The 26,956-nt window shown below is 48.1% G+C and overlaps 3 protein-coding genes and 2 non-coding genes across 5 annotated transcripts; 3 read left to right on the top strand and 2 right to left on the bottom strand.

The window, feature by feature from the left end:
* Positions 1 to 26: 26 nt before the first annotated feature.
* On the top strand, positions 27 to 388 carry F5J12DRAFT_700071 (ribonucleotide reductase small subunit; the record flags this gene model as incomplete). The annotated part of the gene is made up of 2 exons (XM_051740488.1): positions 27 to 56; positions 107 to 388. Coding segments are annotated over 2 exons (312 nt in total), but the record flags the coding sequence as incomplete, so codon positions are not given.
* Positions 389 to 933: 545 nt separating this feature from the next.
* F5J12DRAFT_780594 (uncharacterized protein) lies at positions 934 to 1,753 on the top strand (the record flags this gene model as incomplete). Its single annotated transcript, XM_051742493.1, has 4 exons — positions 934 to 1,020; positions 1,075 to 1,162; positions 1,227 to 1,364; positions 1,416 to 1,753. The coding sequence occupies 4 exons, from the start codon at positions 934 to 936 to the stop codon at positions 1,751 to 1,753; spliced, it is 651 nt and encodes a 216-aa protein (XP_051603109.1).
* Positions 1,754 to 2,062: 309 nt separating this feature from the next.
* Positions 2,063 to 3,428, top strand: F5J12DRAFT_780595 (uncharacterized protein; the record flags this gene model as incomplete). The annotated part of the gene is made up of 5 exons (XM_051742494.1): positions 2,063 to 2,572; positions 2,623 to 2,736; positions 2,794 to 3,078; positions 3,137 to 3,385; positions 3,408 to 3,428. The coding sequence occupies 5 exons, from the start codon at positions 2,063 to 2,065 to the stop codon at positions 3,426 to 3,428; spliced, it is 1,179 nt and encodes a 392-aa protein (XP_051603110.1).
* A 1,244-nt stretch (positions 3,429 to 4,672) lies between these two features.
* Positions 4,673 to 4,745, bottom strand: F5J12DRAFT_t66. The gene has a single exon. It is a non-coding gene; the product is annotated as a tRNA-Val (tRNA).
* A 6,359-nt stretch (positions 4,746 to 11,104) lies between these two features.
* On the bottom strand, positions 11,105 to 11,177 carry F5J12DRAFT_t65. The gene has a single exon. It is a non-coding gene; the product is annotated as a tRNA-Phe (tRNA).
* Positions 11,178 to 26,956: the final 15,779 nt, after the last annotated feature.

Raw genomic sequence — 26,956 nt, forward strand, 5'->3', positions numbered from 1 at the left:
TTCTACTGAAAAAATCTGATTGATGCTTTGTACTTTTTCCCATTCAATATCCAAAAGTACAGTGCTCCCTGTAAAATTTCCCTACATCACCAAACCCATCTTTCAGATTTGGAGTATGCATAAGATAGCTGAAAGTACTTTCTGGATGACAGAAGACATACCACTTGATGGAGACCTTCTTCACTGGAAACAGCACTTAAATGACCTGCAATGTTTCTTCATAATTTGCAGGCTCACATTTCTTGCTAGATCAAATGACATTGTCAATCCTGAACCTGCAAAGCAATTCTGCTGCAAAGTACAAATCATGGAAGCACTCAGCTTCTATGGCTTTCCAACAATGATTCAGAACATTCACTCCAAAACTTACTCTCTCCTTATCAAAACCTTTCCAGAAAGTTTCATGGCACAAGAAACAGCATTAGGAAAACCAAATGGGCCCAGTGGCATCTCTCTCCTGACCATTCTACATTTGCTGAGTGACTTGTTGCATTCACTGCAGTGAATCACTGCAGAAATGAGTTTCTGTCTAGAGACATTTTAGATTGTGCCAGACTAGCTACCTGTACTAAAAACATACCTAGCTAGATGCCCATATGAAATCTGCAGTTTGGAAATATCTGAGGATCTTCCTGTACTAAATCCAGACTATGAGAACTCTTGGAGAACCTTGAGGAATATCTAGACATATGATTTCATGGCACATCATGTGTCCATACCAAATCTGTAAGCCAAACAGATTGACATGTCATCTGTTTGTACCCTGCTGACTTCTTACTTGCCCACATGCTAATTGCCTCCAGACAGACTGATGCAATCATTTCTTGATGTTGGGACACACTTTCACCCACCTGCCTATACATCATGACACATTCCAGACAGCTCATCAACACTTTGTGAAAAATTTCTCCAAGGCTCTCACCAACCCATACCATGGCCAACCTGATATCACTCCAGCTTCCTATCACACACCCTGGAACCTATCATGTCAGCTTCACACCACCAACATCTGGCATTTTGGTATGTGATTTGCCCAATGATATCTATGATAGAGACTCATTTTTATTTTCTAAGACTCTTGAGATAATGACTGTACTTCCTGTCCAATGCAAAGGTGCTCAAGTACAAACTGATCCCATGTTAGATGTCAAGCAGGATGCAGGTGAGCTCACCACCAATAGCATTTGTTATTTTTACTACAATCTAGCCAATATTTCTGACACAAGCTCCAGAACTCTCCGAGATCTTCAAGTCTTGGGATCACAGTGAACTTGAACCCATATGCACCTCTGACTGTGGCAAGAAATCTCTCACCTCATCACTCTTCAATACCCTGGTGAAAGCTACATCAAATGACAGGGCTGGTAGGTCTAACAGTGATGCCTGTCTCAAGGTGCTGATGTTCATTCCACCAGGTGTTGATGACAGCATTACCAAGCCAGAGAGCAAGAATGAGAATATCAAGACTGCTTTTGCCCATGTTCAGTTTTTCATTCTCTCTGTCTGCTCATCCACCAACAGATTAACACAGGGCAATGGCCTCGCAATGTTCCACCACCAATTACTATCATCACAGCAATTGTTGTGCTCGCAAGAATCAGTTAGCACCTTTGTTCTCATGAGGTGTATAGAAGCACTATATGGAGATTTGCTGCCTGAGTCCACCCAGCTTGATACCCATTCCAAGCATCTGCATTCCCCCACTCCACTTGCATCAAAAACACCCAAATGGCTCAAGGGTGAAGAGAATTAATTGCATGCACTCATTTGTTGTAGATAAACAGAACAAATACTTGAATTTAGTTTGCTGTAACCCAACAGATATTTTGTGACCTATAAGGTACATATATGCATTGATGCCTGGCCACTGACTTATGGTACACACATCTCTCTAACCATCCCCAGCTTGGAGCCATGCCCAAGGTTTTTCTGTGCAACTGCAAGAGTCACAACTGCAAGGGCAAACTAGTTGACTATGATATGAGACATACACATGAACATGCAGACCAGTGGGAGAGGACATGCACTTCACAGACCATCCATCATGGTTTGATTGTCCCCCATGTTCCAAGCAACCCACCCTCTCTCATCTGGCCTTATCCAACGAGGGGTGCTATTTTATCCCCCATATCACATTTTCCAGATCCCCCCCCCCCCAAGCTCCACCTCAGCTGTTGAGCAGGAAACACTTGACCACAGTATGCTTACTCAAGAAGATATTGATATACAGGTCTATGGCAGTGAGCTACCAAACCTAGGGCCCAACTTCCATTCTCCACAATCCCTCCTTGCTGCTGCTGACTATTATGAGGCATATAATGGAGTCATGGTTGCAGGTGCTCAGCCCCTGACTGCATATCATGCACATCACCTACTGCCTGACCCTGAGGGATGTGCCCTCAAGCATGTGATGGATAATGCATTTGCAGAGATCCAGCAGCAGGTGCCATCAGAAGACCCACCCTCCCAGGGGCAATTGGCAGAGTTGGATGATGAGATCCTGGACATCAAATTCAAATTAGATGACAATGCAGATTTTGAACTCCACATACTCCATGACCTCCTTGCCAATGTAGGTGACTGTTTTACTGCAATTAACATTACTTTCATTGACATTTCTAGTTTGAAATTCCAAGTTCCTGTGGAAAGCTTCCTGTGGACATAGGTGCACCAGCTGGTGGCTCTTTGACCGCTGACCAGTGGTTACTACTTGCAACTGTGTATGGCCCAATTGCAGTAAGTCATCCACCAATGTAGGGTGTATGTGTAATCTAACAAAAGCAGATACCACAGCTATGGACCATTGGCCTGGCAAATGCACAACAAGATGGCTCTCTTGCTGACTGTGTGGCACTGATTGCCAAACAGGAATCCAAGAAAAAATCCAAGGAGGTGAAGAAACAGTCAGATGCTCAGGCACTCAAAGACATGTGTTCTCAAGGAAGAGAGGCTGTTGCTGCTGAGAAGGCTTGCATAACCACAGAGAAAGCCACTGCCAATGAGGCCAAAAAGATGGAGAAGGTTAGACTCACAGCAGAGAAGAATGCCAAAAAGGCTCAAGATGCTGAGCTCAGGCAGGTGAGTGAGGTTCCTTTTTTTTTTTGCTGTTTTCTAGTCACAACGTGTGGGATTACAGCTTGCAAAATTGAAAGCAAACACAAGTCACATCCCTGGGGAGTGCATCATGGACACAACCATGGCAGATGTGCCAGATGAAAACCAACAAGATGACATAGACAGCAAATGCATTCTTCACCCTGATGATCCCCCCAATTTCCTCAAGCTATGTGCTGCCATCTGCCTCTTAATTGGGAACTTGATCAGTGATCAGGAGATTTCAGCCACAGATGCACATCTGCAAGAGTATTGTATGGAGCTCATCCAAGTAAGTTTTTGTGTCATGGCAGATGTTCACTGCTGACATTTGACTAGCTGTATGGCTTGGGGTGCTTGAAACCAAACCATCACTATGCAATGCACATGGCTCAATACATTCATAACTTTGGTCCACTAAGCAGGTTTTGGACATTTCTTTTTGAGTGCCTTAACAAGATCCTCAAATCATTCAAAACAAACAATCATGGTGACAGAGAATTGGAGACCACATTTTTCAATGAGTTTCATAGGATGTGCCAGTTGAGCTGATTGGTAAGAAGCAGCTCATATATTTGATTTTTGAATGCTTTGTGCAGGTATACTCTCTCCAACAAAGACCTGAGGGTTCTTTGGGATGCAAAGTATCTGAAATTATGCTGAAGGCCTCTGTTGAGGAGCAGGGAACTGTCACAGCACTGGCTGCACTTTCAAATGACCTTAATGAAGCACATGGTGAAGGTACATATACAGTGATACTTTCAATTTCTACTTGCCTCACAAGTCTGCAGATATGGTGATGGCACTCTGTGCCACTTCTTCTACACCAGTCTCTCTGACTGTATCAAAGATGGGGTCTGCTGGGTTTGCAAACCTAGAACCCTGCCTGAGCTTTGCCACTTAGCCCAGGACATTGATGCATGCTACTGGGAATGCAAAGAGGAGGTTCAGTGGTCCAGTAAGCACCAGGGGTCGTCCTCTGGTAACAAGTCAACTCCCAACCCTGGTTACAACAACCAGTCTAAGCCTGGTCAAGAGAAATCCAAGACTGGCAATAGCTCTGGAAATGGCAACTCTGGTAACCAGTCTTCAGCTAAAATCTGCCTCAACTGGTCAGATTGGCTCTAACACACCCAAGCTGGACTCAAGCAAGTTGGGCAAAGATGGCAAGTTGACACTGGAGGAGCACAAACACCATAGAGATAACAACCTCTGCATGTTCTGTGGGGAGACTGGACATTTTGCAGATAAGTGCCCAAAGAAAGCTGGGAAAGCCAAAGCTCACACTGTGGCCACCTCTGAGGCAGCACTGGCCTCAACCTCAGGCTCTGCCCCCAAGGCAAAAAAATAGGTAGCAGCTCTCAGGACTCCACACAGACTGAGAGTTGCATTGACTCCAGCTGTGCACTCACAGAGGCTCATCTCAACATGTCCACTCTTTCTAATCCAAATTCATTAACTCCCTACATTTCTATTGTCAGTCATGATTTGCCCCAGCTCCATACTCTAGTGGACTCTGGTTCCACACATAGTTTTATAGATAAAGAATTTGCCAATCAACACTCTGTTGCAATAAATGCGACCAGACAGGGGATTGAACCCTGGACCTCCCAGGTGTCAACTGGGTGCTCTAACCACAGAGCTATTTGGTCAAGGTATCTAGGCTTACTTGGTGTGGTTTAACCACCAAGTGCTAGTAGGGACTAGCGTTGCTGAGTGCTGGAGTACTACACTTGCAACACTTGGTGCATCAGGGGGAAGTACTTGACTTCAGAGTTGCACAATCAGGGGGAAGTGTTCATATGTGGTGCCTGTGCACCTCATTTCGCAGTTTGTCCTTTATTATGTTCTGTTCTCACTCTACAGACTTGCAGTGGGCACTTAGCTTCGCTCTAAGTGTCCTTGGTTTACATTTGTTTATTATTTACATTTGTTTATCATTTTTGCACACTTACTGCTCTCTGCCCAGTGATATTTTCTTCAGTCTCTTACACTGGGCACAAGGCCAAACAGTTGGGTTATTTGAACACCTGGGTCCAAATGGGGCTTTCCCCAGTTAGTTAATGGACCTATTTCCTGGGTATCCTGGGGGATTCCCCAGCCTAAATCAACCTGTTCCCTGGACATCCTGGGGGATTCCCCAGTCTAAATGGACCTGTGCCCTGGGCATCCTGGGGGAATCTCCAGCCTAAATAGACCTGTTCCCAATGCATCCTGGGAGTTTCCCCAACCTGAATGGACCTGTTCCCAGGGCAGCCAGCCCAAACAGACCTATTCCAAGATGATCATGGGAACATACAGGGTGGATGTGAAGACAAAGGCAGTGATCCAGTGATGGTGTTTGGAAAAGAACATACCTTGAACTGCAGTCTATACCCTCAACCATTCAGGAAGCTTTCAAGTGCTTCACACCACACAGTTGTGTTTGGGGTTAGCCAGACAAAGAGCTTCTTTATAAACTCCAGTACATGAAGGTCAACTGCCAGAGTGTTCATATTAGGTGCCTGTACACCTCAGACTGTATTTTCCCTTTATTTTATCTCTGTCTAACCCTACAGATGTGTAGTGGACACTTAGCTTCGCTCTAAGTGTCCTTGGTTTGCTTTTATTTGTTATTTACATTTGTTTATCATTTTTGTGCACCTACTGCTCTGTGCCCAGTGAAATTTTCTTCAGTCTCCTACACTGGGCACCAGGTACAGTCCTGTATTACTTTACTCAATAATAGTCTCTTACACTGGGCACCAGTGGCCTCAGTTTGTGGTTATCATAACACAGAGTAGGTACCACAGGAGATGATGCAAATAACCCATCATATAGGAGCTGGGGTGCATGCACAGTAGCTTATCCCAACATCCTCCAAACCTGGGTATACATGAGCATCACAAGAGCAAACAACAAACAGATCACATATGGTCAGAGAAGAGACAGCAAACAGTGAGTTGATACACTGTGCAAGTGCAACATCAATGGATGACTGGGGGGTCTACCACCATGTGGAGGGATTGGGATGCCTTGAGATAGCACATGTAGGGCTTGAGAAGTGCTGGAATGATATCTTGTGACCACTGTCACCATTGGTTCTTGCGCTTCCATGAACCACTTGGACATGAATGCAAGCCATCCTCACTGAGTTTGAGCTCATTCACAGCATTGAAGACATCAACCAGTCCCTGGGCCATCAATGAATGTGACCCAATACTTGTAGCCAGAGAAGGTGGGATGGCCTACATGGTGTACATCACTGTGGACGAGTTCCAGAGGCCTAGAAGCATGCCAGGAAGCAGTGGGGAAGGGGTTTGCATGCATCTTTCCAGCCAGGCATGGTTCTGTTCATATTAGGTGCCTGTGCACCTCAGACTGCATTTCCCCTTTGGTTTATCTCTGTCTAACCCTACAGACATGTAGTGGACACTTAGCTTCGCTCTAAGTGTCCTTGGTTTGCTATTATTTATTATTTACATTTGTTTATCATTTTTGCGCACTTACTGCTCTGTGCCCAGTGAAATCTTCTTCAGTCTCTTACACTGGGCACCAGGTACAGTCCTGTATTACTTTACTCAATATCAGTCTCTTACACTGGGCACCAGTGGCCTCGATTTGTGGGTATCTCAACAGGTTATGAGCCCCGCACTCTAGGATTCTCAGCACTGGTTGGTTGCGACATAATCCACCTCTGCGCAAACCTCGAACCAAAGGAACCACACACTCACTTGCTACAGCTCAATCTTTGAGTGCCCAGCTTCCAGACTCACCCCATCCACCCTGTCCTTCTCCTTTTGACTTGAAAATTGCCACCATGGCTGAGGACCATACCAACTTGTTGCCCTCTGTTGCTAAACTCACTGCCTCCAACTACTCGACCTGGAAAGGCGAAATGAAGGCTTTCCTGCACACAACAGGGCTCTGGACCATTGTTAGTGTTAAGGATATCCCAATACTCAGCACTCTATGTGCACAGAGTCAGTAACTAAAGAACAAGAGACTCTGTGCACAGTAAAAATGCAAACACTGAACAGACAAAGAACAACTGATGAAAATAAGTGAACACATCATTAATATGGAAGGTGGGGAACCTGGCAATTAGTCTGAGGTGCACAGGCACTAATAGCAACACTCCCCCCTGATTGTGCACCTCTGCACATTAAGAACTCCCACTTGATGCACCTAGTCCTAGCATCTGACAGAAGTTGATCACCTTGGCCTTGGACAGTGGTTTGGTCATCAGATCAGCAGCCTGGGCATCAGTGGGGACAACAGTGGTCACAATGAGGTTGTCCTGGACTGCATCTCTAAGCCAGTAGAAGCAGAGTTCAAGTTGCTTCATTCTGCCATGGTGTTCAGGATTCTTGGCCACAGAGATGGCAGATTGGTTGTCCATGTGCAGCACAGAGGGAGAAGACAGTGGAGAAGCGATTTCAGAGAGTAAATTTCGAAGCCACTTGATCTCCTTGCCTGCCTGGACAGCTGCTATGTATTCTGCCTCAGTGGTAGATAGAGCAACGACGTTTTAAAGCTTGGAACACCAGGAGATTGCACCAGTGCCCATCTTGACAACATATCCACCTGTAGAGCAACCAGTATCCTTGCAGCCACCATGATCTGCATCAGAGAAGGTGGTGAAGGGCTCAGAGGTTGAAGGATCAGGAGAATAGGTCAGAGAATAGTCCAGAGTACCCTTGATATAGCACATTAGGTGCTTCACAGCCTGCCAATGAGCCCAGCCAGGATTGGAGTTGAATCTGGCCAGAACTCCAACAGTATAGGCAATGTCTGGGCAGGTAGTGGTGGCAAGGTACATCAGAGCACCTACAGCAGAGAGATAGGGTACTTGGCGCATTTGCTTGATTTCTGAGGCATCCTGGGGAGACTGGGGGCGAGAGAGGCGAAGATTTGGCTCCATGGGTGTAGATAGTGGCTTGCAGTCAGCCATGCCAAACCTTTCCAGTAAATACAGGCAGTATTGCTGCTGGGAAAGCGAAATCGAGCGATTGGGGCGATCTCTGTCAATTTTGATGCCCAGGAGTTGGGTGGTAGGTCCTAGATCTTGCAGTTTGAAGTGCTGGCTGAGTTTGGAGATGATGGAGTCAATGGCAGCCTCAGAAGATGAAGCAAGAGTCATATCATCCACAAAAATAGGCAAGATGATGGAGACACCATCCTTGGAGTAGATATAGATGCTGGCATCAGAATCGGTTTGTTTGAAGTGCAGGGACTCCAATACAGAGCGCATTGTCTTGTTCCAGCGATTGCCACCTTGTTTGCTGCCATAGATGGCTTTCTGGAGCAGGCAGACATGAGATTTCGAGTTTCCTTCCACAAATCCTTCAGGTTGTGCCATATAGACTTCACAGTCCATTTCCCCATTCAGGTAGGCATGGCAGATGTCCACAGAGTGCAGGTGGAGGTCCTGGAGAGCTGCAAGAGCTAGAACCACTCTGACAGAGGCAAGGCGCACTGTAGGAGCAAAGACCTCGAGATAATCAAAGCCAGGGCGCTGATTGTAGCCTTTTGTGACCAGTCTGGCCTTGTAGCAATCTATGGAGCCATCAGCATTCCTCTTGACCTTGAATACCCACTTGGAGCCAATGACTTTGCATCCAGGGGGTCTAGGGACTGGATCAGCTGCTGGAGGCTCCAGAGGCTCTATCTCCCCCCCATGATCCAGGGAATCTCCAGAGTCACTTTCTGAGTCAGAATCTGGGTGAGGGTGGTAGTAAGATGGTTTGGAAGCTGGAGGTGCAGGTGGAGGTTGATTGGGTGGGTTTGAAGTGTCCAGAGTGTTGCTATTAGTGCCTGTGCACCTCAGACTAATTGCCAGGTTCCCCACCTTCCATATTAATGATGTGTTCACTTATTTTCATCAGTTGTTCTTTGTTTGTTCAGTGTTCGCATTTTTACTGTGCACAGAGTATCTTGTTCTTTAGTTACTGACTCTGTGCACATAGGTGTGTAAAACTACATAGACAACAATTAAGTTACTGACTCTGTGCACATAGAGTGCTGAGTATTGGGATAGCTTAACACAGAGAAGGTAAGGAAGGGCGCTTGGACAGGGGGAAGTACCTTTCATCAAAGTCAGCCCTTTCTGAGATTATGGTGCACTTGGAGGTGGGATTGTAGAATTTCCAGCCCTTGTACCCTTCTGGGTAGCCAATAAAGACACATTTCTCTGTGTGGGACTCCAGAGGGTGCCTCTTGTCTTTCTGGACATGTACATAGGCAGTACAGCCCCACACTCGAAGATGGGAGACATCTGGCTTCCTTCCATGCCATAGCTCATATGGGGTCACATTTTGGAGGGATTCAGTGGGGCACCTGTTCCAGACATGGACCAGGGCAGCTAGGCACTCACCCCAGAATGCCTTGGAGAGCCCAGACTCGTCCAGCATTGCTGTGATGCACTCAGATAGCACCCTATTTGCTCTCTCTGCAACTCCATTCTGCTGGGGGCGATTCCTGACAGTGTGCTGGCGCAAAATGCCGCATTTTGATGTGAAATCTTCAAAGGCCTTGCTCATATACTCCCTATCACCTTGCTCCCAGCAGGTCTAGGGACAAGTTTCCAAGTCCCATTGCTCTGGTGAGCAGCTAACTCCTCCAGGGCTGCCTCTCTCCACTTATCTGCATCAGGGCGATGCATTGCCTCTGCAAATGAGAGTGGCTCATCAGGGATGGATGCAGACATGGCCAGTTCATCATCATCACTGTCATCTGCATCATCCACATCTTCTAATTGTGCAGGAGAGAGCTTCCACCAGTCTCTGGGCTTCTGTCTGCGCCTAGCAGGCAGTCTGGCACCGATTCCAATGGGACTGGCAGGTCTAGGAGGTAGTGGAGGCGAGGGAGTGTGAGGAGGAGGAGGTATGACTTCTGGAATTGCAACAGGAGGCTGTATGGGGTCTGGATTAGCTGCCACAGGCTCAATCTCTCCCCCCTGATCCAGATCATCATCAGTTTCGCTGTCAGTGTCCAGATCTGTGCTTGGATGGTAGTATTGCGCTGTAGGGGGTGGAATGGAGAGTATAGGAGCTACTGGCGCATTTTGGGTAGGTTTGGAAGCCAGAGGCGCAGGTAGGGAAGGTGAGGAAGGGCGAGTGGACAGAGGGAAGTACCTTTCATCGAAATCAGCCCTTTCTGAGATGATTGTGTGCTTTGTGGTGGGAATGTAGAATTTCCAGCCTTTGTAGCCTTCAGGGTAACCTATAAAGACACATTTCTCCATGTGGGACTCCAGAGGGCGCCTCTTGTCCTTCTGGATATGCACATAGGCAGTACACCCCCAAACTCGAAGGTGGTAGACATCTGGCTTTCTCCCATGCCACAGTTCAAAGGGAGTCGCATTTTGGATCGCTTCAGTAGGGCATCTGTTCCAAACATGGACCAAGGAGGCTAGGCACTCTCCCCAGAAGGCCTTAGGAAGGCCAGACTCATCTAGCATTGCAGGAAGTCACTCAGAGAGCAGTCTATTGGCTCGCTCTGCCACTCCATTTTGCTGTGGTCGATTTCTGACTGTGTGCTGGCGCAGGATTCCGCATTTGGTGGTAAAATCAATGAAGGAGTTGCTCATATACTCCCCTCCCTTGTCATCCCACAAAATCTTGATTTTTTGTTCGCTCTGGTTCTCAGCAAAGGCCTTGAAGGTCTTGAAGGCCTCAAAGACCTTAGATTTCGCTTTCAGAGGCAAAACAAAGCGAAAGCGAGAGAAATCATTGATGAAGGAGACCCAATACTTGTAGCCAGTGAAGGAGGGGTGGCCTACATAGTGCACATCACTGTGGATGAGATCTAGGGGCCCAGAAGCACACCAGGAAGAGCTGGGAAAGGGATTTGCATGCATCTTGCCTGCCAGGCAAGGTTCACAGATAGGATCAGGCACTGTGGTCGAGTCTAGTGTCATCCCAATGACTAGATTGTGCTCCAGGAGGGACTTCACACCAGCCAGGTGGTGATGGGCAAGTCTCCTGTGCCATAGGTCGAAATCCAGGGGCAAAGTGTGTTGCAATAAATGCGACCAGACAGGGGATTGAACCCTGGACCTCCCAGGTTTCGACCAGGTGCTCTAACCACTGAGCTATTTGGTCAAGGTATCTAGGCTTACTTGGTGTGGTTTAACCACCAAGTGCTAGTAGGGACTAGCATTGCTGAGTGCTGGAGTACTACACTTGCAACAAAGTGGTTGCTGCAGAGGCATATTCTGTTGAGATAACCACAGACTGAGGCCACTTGTGCCCAGTGTAAGAGACTAATATTCAAGGGAATACTACATAAGACATACCTTGTGCCCAGTGTAAGAGACTGAAGAAAATTTCACTGGGCACACAGCAGTAAGTGCGCAAAAATGATAAACAAAGGTAAACAATAAACAAAAGCAAACCAAGGACACTTAGAGCGAAGCTAAGTGTCCACTACATGTCTGTAGGGTTAGATAGAGATAAAACAAAAGGAAAATGTGGTCTGAGGTGCACAGGCACCTAATATGAACATATTCACTGAGGGGAACAGTCTCACCCTCCAGGAATGTGGAGTTGTTGTCCAAAATTCTTGCAATGAAGAGGGTAGGGCCAGGGCGCTGCCTGAAGGACATCTGCGAAGAATCGATGCTGACAGTGAAGCCCTTGTTGCGACAGAGATATATCACCTGTTCATATTAGGTGCCTGTGCACCTCAGACCACATTTTCCCTTTATTTTATCTCTGTCTAACCCTACAGACATGTAGTGGACACTTAGCTTCGCTCTAAGTGTCCTTGGTTTGCTTTTATTTATTATTTACATTTGTTTATCATTTTTGCGCACTTACTGCTCTGTGCCCAGTGAAATTTTCTTCAGTCTCTTACACTGGGCACCAGGTACAGCTGTGTTGACTCCAGATGTGCACTCATGGAGGCTCATCTCAACATGTCTGCTCTTTCTAATCCCAATTCATTGACTCCCAATGTTTCTATTATCAGTCACAATTTGCCCTGGCTTCATACACTAGTGGTTCCATGCATAGCTTCATAGATAAAGAATTTGTTAATCAACACTTGTTTGCCCCTTACTCTGTGTCCCCTATCCAACTCTGGCTCTTTGATGGGTCATCAAGTTTCATTATCACTCAAGCAGTAGATCTTTCAGTTCAATTTGTGACTGGTGATGTCACCCCAGTAACCCTGTTTTTAGCCCTGTTGGGTTCTGGGTGTGAGATAGTCCTTGGACATGACTGGCTCACCTGCTACAATCTGCTGATTGATTGGGTATTGAGCAGTCTAACTTCCTGGACATCTACAGGAGGAATTCCAACCCCATTGACACCCCCTGCAATACCAGTCCTAACCAGTCTTCCCAATCCCAGTCTACCTGACCAACCCAACCCTGGCCCTGTGCCATCTGTACTGTCTGTCGACTCACCAATTCACACCCCCCTGAAAGCTCCCCCTATCACCCTGATCAATGCAGCTGTGTATGTATGTGCTTGCAAGCTAGAGGGATCTACCCAATTCCAGCTTCACCTACACCCACTGGACTCAGTCCTAGCCTGGTCTGCCTCTACCAGCCCTCCACCAGACTTGGCTGGTGTACCAGAGGACTACCATGACTTTGCTGACATCTTTAGCAAAGCCAAGGCATCTACTCTCCCTCCACACTGGGAGTATGACCTCAAGATTGAACTGGAAGAAGGTACTACACCACCCATTGGAACTATCTACTTGCTATCCCTGGTCAAGCTGCAAGCTCTCCAGGCTTTCATTGATGAAAACCTGATTACCAGATTCATCTGGCCCACTTCTTCCCCCTATGCTGCACTGGTCCTTTTTGTAAAGAAGGACAGCCCACTCTGGTTATGTGTTGACTTCCAGGGCCTTAACAAGCTCACCAAGAAAGACCAGTACCCCCTACCACTAATATCTGATCTCCTTGACTCCCCTAGTCATGCCAAAATATACACTAAAATTGATCTGAGGCATGCATACCACCTTGTCTGGATTGCCCCTGGTGATGAGTGGAAAACAGCCTTCAGAATGTGCTATGGGTCATATGAGTGGTTGGTGATGCCTTTTGGTCTTACCAATGCCCCAGCCACCTTCCAGCAGTTTGTCAATTCAATCTTTGCAGATATGCTAGATGTCTGCATTGTTGTCTACCTTGACAACATCCTGATCTACTCCAGATATGAGTCTTCTCACAAGCAGCATGTCTGGGAGGTTCTTTGCCAGCTCCAGTTGCATGGCCTGTTTGCCAAACCAGAGAAGTGCAAGTTTCACTTGGACTCTGTGGAATATCTGGGCTACCACTTGTCCCTGACTGGCCTTACCATGTCCTCAGAAAAGGTCAAAGCCATTTGTGACTGACCTGAGCCCCAGAAGGTAATGGACATTCAGTCCCTCCTGGGCTTTGCCAATTTCTATTGCCAGTTCATTTTTAACTACTCAGACTTAGTGGTACCTCTAACCTGGTTGACACACAAATGTGCTCCCTGGAATTTTTCTGAGGAGTGCCACTGGACATTCAATAAACTCAAGCAGGCCTTCACCTCTGCCCTGGTCCTCACTCATTTTTCCCTGGATGCTCCTGTTACTGTCAAGACTGATGCTTCTGACTATGCAATTGCTGGTATTTGTCCATCTGTGAAGTATGGGTTTACCCTCAGGTGACTGGGCTTCAAGACTGGGTGACAGGGGCTAAGTCTGGCTGACCAAAGTCAAGGCTGGGAGACAGGGGCTAAGTCCAGAGGACTGGAGTTAAGGCCAGAGGTCAGGGGCTAAGTCCAGAGGACTGGAGTTAAGGCCAGAGGTCAGGGGCTAAGTCCAGAGGACTGGACTTAAGGCTGGGAGTGTGGGAATAAGACTGGGACCATGGGAAACTGGCCAGTCTTGGAGTGTGCACAGGGGGAAGCTGGTCTGGGGTTGGATCTACCTCCCTTGGTCTCAGCTTATGTGCTGTACCCTTATGCAAGCTGGGGAGAGGTCCAGGACAGGGGCTGGGGATAGCTTAAGGCTCAGCCTTAGCTATAGAGTAGACTTGAGGGGTAATATGGAGTTGAGGGTAATACTAAATTGATATTCTGACTGAGGGTGCTACAAAGTATGTACAGGGGTTAAATACATGAGGCCAGTCTGGGATAATGAACATAGAGCCAGACTTGTTAATAAGCTATTAGCAAGAAGATTAGCAGGAGTGTGGACAGCCATGGAGGCTGTGCCAAGACTAATAGTTAAAGTCTGGGTGACCAGCATAACTGGAGTTGGACACAGGATTTGTACAGTAAGCAGAGTCAGACAAAGGGGACTAGACTAAATATAGTACAAACATGGGAAAACAGACCGGAGTTATGTCCAGGTGACCCAGACATGGACCTGGGAGGACTGGGGTGGAGCAGCACAAGGCTGGGAGGCTGGAATGGACTGGAGATAGGGGTAAAACACTGGACTTGAGTTATTCAGGCTGGAGTTGGGTTATCTAGGGCTGGAGTTGAGTTTTCTAGGCTGGACTAGGACTGGACTTGACCAGAGATAGGAGCTAGGGGTCCAGACTGAACCAGGATCAAGTCTGAGAGTCATGGATATGACACCATCACTGGTGGTGATGGCCAAATCTGGCTGGTCACATTCTACTCTCATTCACTGACAGCCCTGGAGCTAAATTATGACACACATGATAAGGAATTACTTGCAATCTCTGAGGCATTCTGGACATGGTGGCACTACTTGGATGGATCTGCAGTACTTGTCACCAATCACAAGAACCTGGAGTACTTCTCCACCTCAAAGGTACTGACCTGGTTTCATATCCATGACTCTTGGACTCAATCCTGGTCCAGTCCAGACCCCTAGCCCCTATCTCCGGTCAAGCCCAGTCCTAGTCTGGCCTAGATAACCCAACTCCAGCCTAAATAACTCAAGTCTGGTGTTTTACCCCTATCTCTGGTCCATTCCAGCCTCCCAGCCTCATGCTGCTCCACCCCAGTCCTCCCAGGTCCATGTCCGGGTCACCCAGACATAACTCCAGTCTGTTTTCCTTTGTTTGTACTATATTTAGTCTAGTCTCCTTTTGTCTGACTCTGCTTACTGTACAAATCCTGTGTCTGACCCTGGTTATGCCAGTCACCCAGACTTTGACTATTAGCCTCAGCACAGCCCCTATGGCTGTCCATGCTCTTGCTAATCATCTTGCTAATAGCTTATTCACAAGTCTGGCTTCATGTTCATTATCCCAGACCAGCCTCATGTTTTTAACCCCTGTACATACTTCATAGCACTCCAGTCAGAATATCAACTTAGTATTACCCTTGAACTCTGCACTACCCTTGAGTCTGCTCTATAGCTAAGGCCAACCCTTAAGCTATCCTTGGCCCCTGTCCTGGACCTCTCCCTGGCTTGCATAAGGGTACAGCACATAGGCTGAGACCAAGGGAGGTAGATCCAACCCTGGACCAGCTTTCCCCTGTGTGTGCTCCAAGCCTGGTCAGTTTCCCATGCTCCCAGCCTTGTTCCCATGCTCCCAGCCTTAAGTCCAGTCCTCTGGACTTAACCCCCAACCTCCAGCCTTAATTCCAGTCCAACTGGACTTAGCCCCTGTCACCTGGTCTTGAAGCCCAGTCACCCAAGGGTAAACCCATACTTAACAACTGGTGCCAGGCATGCTGGTCTGAGTTTCTGTCACAGTTCAATATGGTTATCCAGTTCAGACCCAGCAAACTCAGTGCTAAGCCTGACACCCTAACTAGATGATGGGACATCTACCCCAAAGAGGGGGACAGCAACTATGCCTGGGTCAACCCACAGAACCTTAGACCAGTCTTTCTACAGGAACAACTAGCCACCTCCCTGTGCACCACCTACCTTGAGTACCTGGTCCTATGTGCTGTTGCACTGATGGACATGGAGAAACTTCATAATGATATCCTCTTGGCTCTACCCTCAGACCCAGTCACCCAAGTCCAGTTTCAGATACATCAGATTCCCAGTGGTCAGTTGATGACACTGTCTTCCTCTGCCTAGATGGAAGAATCTATGTACCAGACTCTAATGACCTTCATCTTTGTGTCTTGAGGTTCAAGCATGACCACCCCTTGTCTGGCCACTTCAGCCAAAATAGAACTCTAGAGCTCATCTGGTGTGAATACACTTGGCCCAGCCTAAGGACATTTGTCAAGGACTATGTCCAGTCCTGTACTACCTGTGCCCAGGCCAAGGTACCTTGCCACCAGCCTTACAGCCTGCTCAAGTGACTTCCTGTACCAGAGAAGCCATGGAATTCCATCTTGATGGATTTCATAGAGCAACTCCTGGCCCCAACCAGCTTTACTGCCATTCTTGTTGTGGTTGACTGGCTTTTGAAGCAAGCCATCTTCATACCTACTCACAACACCATCACAGTCCCTGAGCTTGCCAAGCTCTTCCTGATGCATGTGTTCTCCAAGCATGGTGTACCAGCCCATGTAACCTCAGACCAGGGATCAGAATTTATATCCCACTTCTTCTGGTCTCTTGGTAAGGCTCCAGACATGTGTCTACACTTCACCTCTGGGTATCACCCAGAGGGGGATGGTCAGACAGAGTGCACCAATCAGACCCTCAAACAGTATCTCCAGGTCTACTGTAACTACCAACAGGATAACTGGGCTGAGTTCGCCTACAACAATGCACCCAGTGCTGCAACCAGGGTGTCACCCTTCTTTGCCAATAAGGGTTACCACCCTAACATCTTGGTCTTCCCTGAGCATGACCTCACATCCAACCAGGTTCATGACTACAAGTTGACTTAGATTCACTGCACCAATACCTTTGTGAAGAAATGGCTCTTGCCCAGCAATGCTACCAAGGACTGGCAGATGCCAAGTGCATGCCAGCCCCAGACTTCAAAGTGGGTGATAATGTCTATGCAAACGCCAAGTATTTCTGGTCAACCCAGCCCTCCAAGAAAATGAGCAAGAAGAACCTCAGGCCATACCCCATAATAGCCCAGGCCAGTTCACACTTGTTTACCCTGCATTTACCAGACTCCATGTGCACTGTACACCCAGTCTTCCACATATCCCAGCTTGAACTGGCCATCCCAAATACCATACCCAACCAGACTCAACCTCCACCCCCACCAGTAGATGTTGACAGTGACTTAGAATTTGAAGTTGCAGAGATACTTGATTTGCAGGTCAACCAGCACAGCAAGTGTTGGTTGGTTGCAGTACCTGGTCCAGTGGACTGGTTACAAGGGAACTGACAAAAAAACTACCTGGGTACTAGCAACAGAGCTGGACAACACCTCAGAACTTGTTCAAGAATATCATGAATGGTACCTAGACAAACCTGGTCCTTTCAAGAAATAACCTAGAACTGGTCTCAAGTTTCTTTTCTCCTTATCTGTTTCACTTGTCTCATAGTTACCATATCTTGATTTCCCTTACTTATCTTCTATTTGTTTTTTTTTTGTACCTTAGAACTGGAACTGGGCATTGGCATTCACAAGCATACAGGAAAAAACACTACACTACACACACACAACATCAGACTTGGGACCCAGCAGAACTAGCACTGGTCTGGTCACCTGACTCAGACCAGGACCTGCCTTCCTCCTCCTCCCTCAGCTCCTCCAGCTCCTCTTCAAGCCCCTCAATGTCCCCATCCTCCTTGTCAGTGGTATCCCAGTCTGAAGGCATGTCTGGCATGAGGAACTCAAAGTGTTCCTCAATGTAGGTCTCATACAACCAGGCAAACCAGTAGAAGTTCCAGGAAACCTCCTTCTGTGCCACCACAAGACCAGCCACATTGTCAGCAACACACTTGACCGCTTTGATCAAGTGCTCCATTTGGGCACCAGTCACCAGACCAGCCTCAACCTCAGCACCAGTCTTCTTTATTGAAGGTCCCTCTCCCATGTCATCCTCCTCATCACCTGCACTCAAGTATCTTGGTGGATGGTCATCTCAACCTCTTTTTCTTCTCACCAGCACAGGGAGAGGTCACATTGTTGGAACATAAAGTGCCCCTGTGGTACTTGACCACTGTGCGATGTTTTGGCTGCTTACATAAGCTGAAATCGCGCACATACTTGTAGTATTTTCTATTAGCATTCCCACAGTAGTTTGTTCACTACTGAGGGTAAGTCTGTTTATATTACAAGTATTCTACTATACTGACATCCTGTAGTAGCCTACAGGTACAGTAATACTCTCAGTAGTTTGTTCACTACTGAGGTAGCCTACAGATCTTTCTACACACATCTGCCTTCCTCTTACCCTTGTCAACAGCTGGGCCAGCTCCCTGACTGGTCTTGCCCTCAACTGGCCACTGGCAGCACTCCTTGAGCTCATTGCACTGGTTGCATGCCATGTGCCTTTTCCTGCTGTCAGTGCTGTGCAGGCAGGGCATGTTGGTCCAGGCACAATGAAGGCAGCTGGTGGAATGTTAGCCAGGAACACCAGTAATAATCATCACAATACTCACCAAGGGCTCATCACCTCAATGTTGGACCTGGTCCCAGTTGAGCCACCCACCAGGGCATCTGCCACTGGCTCTCAGCTGCCTTCCTGGCCTCTTCAGCCTTGCACACAGCTTCTACCCTCTGCACCTCACCCTCTGCATGTGCCTGTTCCTCCTCAAGCTGGGCCTGCTCTTGCCTCTCAGCCTCCAACTGGGCTTCCTCTTGGGCCTTCACTTTGTGCCTCTTGCACTTGGCCAACTTCAGAAGGGGCAAGGAAAGAAGCCAGTCAGGGAGAGGAAACACAAGGCCCCTTGACAGAAGGTGAGGGCAAGACAGCAGGTGAGGCCATGACAGAGGAGGATGGCAAGAGGAAGTACAAGGACATCACAGGTCTTTTTTGATGGGGGCACATGTAGTAGGTGAGCAGGGGGAGAGGAGAGGATGAGTCATCCTTAGTCAGTGGAGACAGATGGAGAGAGATGCAATGTACAGTAGACACAAGGAACCAAGACAGGATGGAGCCTTGTCCTATCTCACTGCCAAGCTCACTTGTCTGAATTCCTGTCTCAGTTCAATATGATTGTTAGGTTCAGGCCCAGAAAGCTCAGGGCTAAGCCTGATGCCCTGACTAGACAATGGGACATCTACCCCAAGGAGGGGGATAGTGGCTATGCCTGAGTGAACCTGCAAAACCTGAGACCAGTCTTCACCCAGGAGCAACTAGCAGTCTCCCTTCATGCTACATACCTTGAATATCCAGTCTTACAAGCAGATGCACTAATGAATATTGAGAAAGTTCACAATGATATCCTAACAGTACTGCCAGATGACCCAGTCTCACAAATCTGCCTGTCTGACATGTCTGATCCCCAGTGGTCTGTTGATGACACTGGCTTCCTTCAGCTTCATGGAAGGATCTACATGCCAGACTCAAATGACCTCCATCTTAGGGTCTTGCAGCTTAAGCATGACCATCTGCTGCCTAGCCACTTTGGCCAAAACTGAATCCTAGAGCTCATCCAGTGTGAGTACACCTGGCCTGGCCTCAGGACATTCATCAAAGACTATGTCTGGTCCTGCATGGTCTGCACTCAGGCCAAGGTTCCTCACCACTGGCCTTACAGCCTCCTCAAGCAACTTCTGGTGCTGGAGAAGCCATGGAATTCCATATCAATGGATTTCATTGAGCAACTCCTGGCCTCATCTGGCTTCACAGCCATTCTCATTGTAGTTGACTGGCTTTCCCAGCAGGCCATCTTCATCCCCACACATGACACCATCACAGCCCCTGAACTTGCCAAACTGTTCCTACTCTATGTCTTTTCCAAGCACAGAGTACCAGCCCACATAACCTCAGATCAAGATTTGGAGTTCATGTCTCACTTCTTCAGGTCACTTGGTAAGGCCCTGGACATGTGGTTACACTTCACCTTGGGCTACCACCCTGAAGGTGATGGCCAGACTGAGAGGACTAACCAGACACCAGAGCAGTACCTCTGGGTCTATTATAACTACCAGCAGGACAACTGGGCCAACCTACTACCCCTGGCCAAGTTCACATACAATAATGCCCCTATGTCATAGCCATGCCTTGACCCCAGCCAGACTCAGCCTTGCACTCATCCAGTCTGGCCTTGGCCTTGCCAACCCCTTACCCCCAGTAGGTCTAGCATGATAAGCACTGCCTTGTGCAAGCAGTGCATGTCATTTCAGTTGAAGCCTTGCCCAGTCTCATCCCTGGTCCACCCTTATTCCCTGTCCCAGTCTCTGGTCACCTTAGTCATACATTACTAATACTGTTCTTACCAATCACCTTAGCAATCTTTGTGAGACTGGCATTACCAGTCTCCATACTATAGTTACTTCCAGCATATAAACCCATAGATACTTGGCCTGTATCCCCTCAGTCTGAAATCAACTAAGTTTACTCTGATAACCCCACCTCAGCCTCAGACTCAGACTGAAACCCATGCAAGGGAATAGCACTGCATCCTCAGTTGCTAAGTCCAATCAGTCTTCCCCTCTGTACCCCTGCTCTCCTTCTGACTCTGACCCCTCAGCCTTGCACCTGCTTCAGTCTCTTGTCCAGCCTCAAACCTGGACATCACAAACTTGACAGTATTTCAGACTCACCACTTGTGTGGGTCTAATACAACATGGCAACAAAAACTCATTTTCAACCTGCTCTGCCACCAACCCCAAATCAGCTTCAGCCAGTGGGACTTGCTGCAAGACAGCACTAGCTGCCTTGGGTACCACCAGGTGCTCTCCCAACCCCATTAGTCCCTTTAGGCACTTTTCAGCCCGAACATCCAATACTCCCACCCCATGTCACCCTGTTGCTCCCATCCCTAATGATGATCCTGGGTATGAAGGGCAAGACAACAATGACAACAACAATGCTGATGATGATGACCCCAGCAATGGTCTCAGTGATGATGGGCCCAGTGATGACAATGACAATCCAGATGAGAATGATCCAGAGGACAAACCGGACTTCCCAGATCCAGACACTGAACCCACAGTTGCAGTCTTTGACAGTCTTGCAAAGGCCATCAAGCTGCTGGCCTGCAACACCTGCACTAGTCCTGAGTCCTCAAGCAGGACCAAGCTGTGTGAGTGCAACACCTTTGATGTCACTGACTGCAAGAAGCTTTGTGCCTTCTTCATTCAGTGCAAGCTAAATTTCCAAGACTGGCCTTGGGCTTTCAGGACTGACTGTGCCAAAGTCATCTTTGCACAATCCTACCTTAAAGGCATGGCCCTAGAGTGGTTCAAGCCAGACTTGCTTGGGGTTGAGGACCCCAATGACCAGCCCCTCTGGATGGACTCCTGGAGGGAGTTTGTCCTAGAACTACAAACCACATTCAGCCCTCATGACCCAGTCACTGATGCCAAGAGTCAGTTAGACCACCTGCATATGAAAGATAACCAGTGCATTAACAAATACATTGTCAAATTCAACTGACTTGCTTCACAAGTCCAGGGATACAGTGATGGTGTGCTGTGCCACCATTTCTATGCTGGACTCCCAGACTGAATCAAGGATGAGGTCTGCCAGGTTGGAAAACCCTGGGCCCTCCATGAACTCCACCACCTAGCACAGGAAATAGATGTGTGCTACTGGGAGCACAAGGAGGAGGTCCAGAGGGCTAGAAAACACCAGGCCTCCTTGTCCAACAATAAGTCTGGAGGCTCCAGTAACAACAATCAGCCCAAGACTGGCCAAGAGAAACCCTAGACTGGCAGCAATAACACCAGCTCTACCCAGTCCAAAGTGGCTTCATTGAAGCCAGGCAATAATAACAGCAATTCATCTAAGCCCAAGCCTAGCAAACTTGGCAAGGATGGAAAGCTCACCCCAGAGGAATGCAAGTGTTGCATCAAGGGCAACCTCTGCATGTTCTGCAGAGGGCCTGGTCACTTCACTGAGAAGTGCCCCAAAAAGACTGGAAAGGCCAAGGCTCATGCTGCAGCCACCACCAAAGCTGCACCAGCCTCAGGCTTGGGTTCTACCCCTGAGACAAAAAACTAGGTAGCAGCTCCCAGGACTCTGCACAAACTGGGAGCTGTGTTGACTCTAGTTGTGCAAACTTGGAGGCTTGACTCAATGTGTCTGCTCTTTCTAGTCCAAATTCCTTAACCCCCTATATCACATTAGAAAATCTTGAATTACCTTGGCTTCATACTTTAGTGGACTCCAGCTCCATGCATTGTTTTATAGATAATCAATTTGCTAATCAACACTCTTTTACCCCATACTCAGTCTCCCCAATCCAACTCCAGCTTTTCAATGGAACATCCATGTTCACCATTACCCAAGCAATAGATGTCTCAATCTGCTTCATGTCCAGAGATGTCACACCAGTAACCCTGTTTTTAGCCCCATTGGATTCTGAGTGTAAGATAGTCCTTGGACATCACTGGCTCACCCACTACAATCCATTGATTGATTGGGTACTGAGCAGTCTAACATTCTGGGCTCCTGCACAAGGAATGCCAACCCTGTCAACACCCCCTGTAAGCTTGGTCTCCACCAGCTTTCCTGACCCCAGTCCTAGTGACCAACCTGGCCCTGCACCATCTGTACTGGTCTCCAACTCCCCAGCTCACACCCCCCTGAAGGCCCCTCTTGTCTCTCTAATCAATGCAGCTGCCTTTGTACATGCCTGCAAGCTTGAAGGGTCTGTACAATTCCAACTTCAGCTCCACCCCTCAGACTAAGCCCAAGGCTGATCAGTCTTGGCCTCCCCTCCTCCAGCCTTACCCAATGTCCCAGAGGAGTATCATGACTTTGCTGATGTATTCAGCAAGGCCAAGGCCTCTGCACTCCCACATCACTGGGAGTATGACCTGAAAATAGAGCTCAAAGAAGGAACAACCCCACCATTAGGCACCATCTATTTGCTGTCCCTGGTCAAGCTCCAAGCTCTCCAGACTTTCATTGATGAAAATCTCACTACCAGATTCATTTGCCTGACCTCTTCCCCCTACACTGCACCAGTCCTCTTTGTCAAGAAGAAGGATGGCTCCCTCCAGCTTTGTGTAGACTTCCACAGCCTGAACAAAATAACTAAGATGGACTGCTACCCATTACTGCTCATCTCCAACCCCTTGGACTCACCAAGCCAAGCCAAAATCTATACCAAGATTGATCTCAGGCATGCCTACCATCTCATCCAGATTGCTCTGGGTGAGGAATGGAAGACTGCATTTTGGACTCAGTATGGGTCTTGCAAGCGGTTAGTAATGCCTTTTGGCCTCACCAATGCCCCAGCTGCCTTCCAATGCTTCATGAATACCATCTTTGCAGACATGTTGGATGTTTGCATAGTTGTCTACCTAGATGCCATTCTAATCTACTCTGGAGACAAGGATTCTCATAAGCAGCATGTCTGAGAGTGCTCCACCAGCTTCAGCTTCACAGCCTGTATGCAAAGCCAGAGAAATGTGAGTTCCACTTGAACTTGGTGGAATACCTCAGCTTCCATCTTTCCCCTGCCAGCCTCACAATGTCAAAGGAAAAGGTCCAGACCATCTGTGATTGGCCTGAGCCTCACAAGGTCAAAGACATACAATCCTTCCTTGGCTTCACTAACTTTTACTGCTGTTTTATTTTCAACTACTCAGACATCATGGCACCACCAACCCAACTTACCTGCAAGGGTGCTCCTTGGAACTTCTCTGAGGAATGCTGCCAATAATTCAACAATCTCAAGGCTGCCTTCACAACTGTGCCAGTCCTAACCCATTTCATCCCCAGGGCTCCTATTACTGTCAAGACCAATGCATCGGACTATGCCATTGCCAGCATTCTATCCATTACCTGCAGTGATGGCCAGATCCACCTGGTTGCTTTCTACTCCTGGACCCTGACTGCCCTGGAGTTGAACTACAATACTCATGATAAGGAATTGCTTGCTATTTTCGAAGCATTCCAGACCTGGCACCACTATCTTGAGGGTTTGGCCTGACCAGTTGACATTGTTACTGACCACAAGAACCTAGAGTACTTCTCTACCTCTAAGGTACTCACCTGATGCCAAGCTCACTGGTCAGAATTCTTCTCACAGTTCAACATGGTCATTAGATTCAGGCCCAGTAAGCTCAGGGCTAAGCCCAATGCCCTAACTAGACATGGGACATCTACCCAAAAGAGGGGGATAGCAGCTATGCCCAAGTGAACCTGCAGAATCTGTGACCAGTCTTCACCCAGGAGCAGCTAGCAGTCCTCCCTCTGTGCCACTTACCTTGAATACCTGGTCTTACAGGCAGTTGCACTAATGGATATAGAAAAGCTCCATAATGATATCCTGACTGCACTACCAGATGACCTGGTCTCACAAGTCTGTTTGTCCAACATGTCTGATCCTTGGTGGTCTATAGATGACACTGGCTTCCTTTGGCTTGATGGAAGGATCTATGTGCTGGACTCAAATGATCTCCACCTTAGGGTCTTGTGGCTTAAGCATGACCACCCCCTGTCCAGCCACTTTGGCCAAAACCAAACCCTAGAACTCATATGGTGTGAGTATACCTGGCCCAGCCTCAGGACTTTTGTCAAGGACTACATCTGGTCTTGCACAGCCTGCACTCAGGCTAAGGTTCCCCACCACCAGCCTTATGGCCTCCTCAAACAACTTCCAGTGCCAGAGAAACCATGGAGTTCCATCTCTATGGACTTCATTGAGCAACTCCTGGCCTCATCTGGCTTCACAGCCATCCTTGTTGTAGTTGACTAGCTCTCCAAGCAGGCCATCTTCATCCCCATCCATGACACCATCACAGCCCCAGAACTCGCCAAACTATGCCTACTCCATGTCTTTTCAAAGCACAGAGTGCCAGCCCATGTAACCTCAGACTGAGGCTTGGAGTTCATGTCTCACTTCTTCAAGTCACTCAGTAAGGCCTTAGATATGCACTTACACTTCACCTTGGGCTACCACCGCAAGGGTGATGGCCAGACCAAGTGGACTAATCAGACACTGGAACAGTATCTCTGAGTCTACTGTAACTATCAACAGGACAACTGGGCTGACCTCTTACCTTTGGCCAAGTTTGCTTACAACAATTCCCCTAGTGCTACTACTGGTGTTTCACCCTTTTTCACTAACAAGGGCTACCACCCCAACATCTCAGTGTACCCAGAGTGCAACCTTATGTCTGCTCAGGCTCATGATTATGCAGTTGACCTGGACTCACTGCACCAGTACCTATGTGAGATGACCCTCACACAACAGCACTACCAAGGACCAGCCAATGCTAAATGCATGCCGGCCCCAGACTTCAAGGTCAGTGATCAGGTGTATGTTAAAGCCAAATACTTCTGGTTGACCCAGCCTTCCAAGAAGCTTTTGGAGAAAAACCTTGGACCATACCTGGTCATAGCTCAGGCCAGTACCCACTCATTCACATTGCATCTGCTGGACTCAATGCATGCAGTACATCTGGTCTTCCACATCTCCCAGCTCAAGCCAGCCTTCCCTAACACCATCCCAAACCAGACTCAGCCACCACCCCCACCAGTTGCAGTCAATGGTGAACTGGAGTTCAAGGTAGCCAAAATCCTCAACTCCAAGGTTGACTGGTGTTGCCAGTGTTGGCTTCAGTACTTGGTCTGGTGGACCAGCTATGAAGAGACTGATGAAGAAACTACATGGGTACTTGCACTGAGCTAGATGGTGCTTCTGAACTCATTCAAGAGTTCCACTCCCACTACCCCAGTAAACCCAGCCCATACCAATGAGGACTGGTCTCAACCAGCCTCAGCTTTCTTCTTGTTCTCTACTGGTATCTAGTTCCCTTTGACCTCTTACTTACCCTGTTTTCCTTTTCCTTGTTCTTCTCACTTTACTATACAAGACCAAGACTGGACCCCTGGCATTGGCAGAAAGGAAAACAAGACTGCTATGCTACAATGACTACTCAGCTTTGGCCATGTTTTCATCTTCCCCCTTGGCTTCCTCTTCCTCACCCTTGGCCTGCAACCACTCTGCTTCCTCACACAACTCATCTGAGTTGAGCTTGGATGAGCCCAAGTCTGAAGGGGTGACTGCCACCCCAAAGCCATAGGATTCATCGAGTATTGACTCAAGGGTGTTGGTAATTCAGCCTAAGTTCTCAACAGCAGTCTCATGAAGTTTGAAAAGGCTGGCCAGGTTGTTGGAATCAGCCCTGCAGCCTCAATCAGTCACTCAAGCTTGCTCTCCAAGCCTGAGTATCTGGCTGCACCAGCCTCTTTCAGTCCACTCCTGCCAGCCTTGGGTTCATTGAGGTCCAAGATCTTGACCAGCCTCACACTCGTCTTCACCTGCTTCTGTTTGCTGGCCCCAGCCTTGGTGTTCTCCTTGTTGGCCTTCTACTTTTTCCCCTTGTCAACCTTCCCAGGCCAGCCTTGGCATCCTTCCTGTCCCTGGGCCACCAGCACTTGCCCTTTGATTGATTGCACCAGACACAGGCAACCCATTTTTTGTTGCTGTCCACAAGGAATTCACAGATGACTTGAGCCCAGGCACAATGGGTGCAGCTAAAAAAGAACATCAAGAGGAATGCACACAAAGTTGGGAGGGTACTCACCTGGGGTCCATAACCACCTTTTTCACCTTGCCAGCCTCACTACCACTGGCCCCAGCTTCATCACCCTTCCTGGCCTCAGCCTTGTGCTTTTGCTCAGCCTCCCTTTCCTCCTCAGCCTTGTGCCTCTCCCCTTCAGCCTCATGTGCTACCCTCTCAGCCTCAATCTGCTCCCTCTCCACTCTCTTGGCCTCCAGCCATGCCTGCTCTTCCCACTGGGCTTGTTCAGCCACCTTTCACCTCTTCCTCTCTTTTGCCTTGGCCCTCATCATCTCCTCTTTGTCATTGGTGTCATATTTGATGGCATCATCCAACACCTGGGTCCAGTTGATAGGGACCTGGCCTTCATCACATTGGTCATGATGGTTGGTCTCAAGTCGGACATGA

This window comes from Pisolithus orientalis (assembly GCF_024613125.1).
Source record: "Pisolithus orientalis strain OTSU chromosome Unknown F5J12scaffold_5, whole genome shotgun sequence".
NCBI lineage: Eukaryota > Fungi > Basidiomycota > Agaricomycetes > Boletales > Pisolithaceae > Pisolithus > Pisolithus orientalis.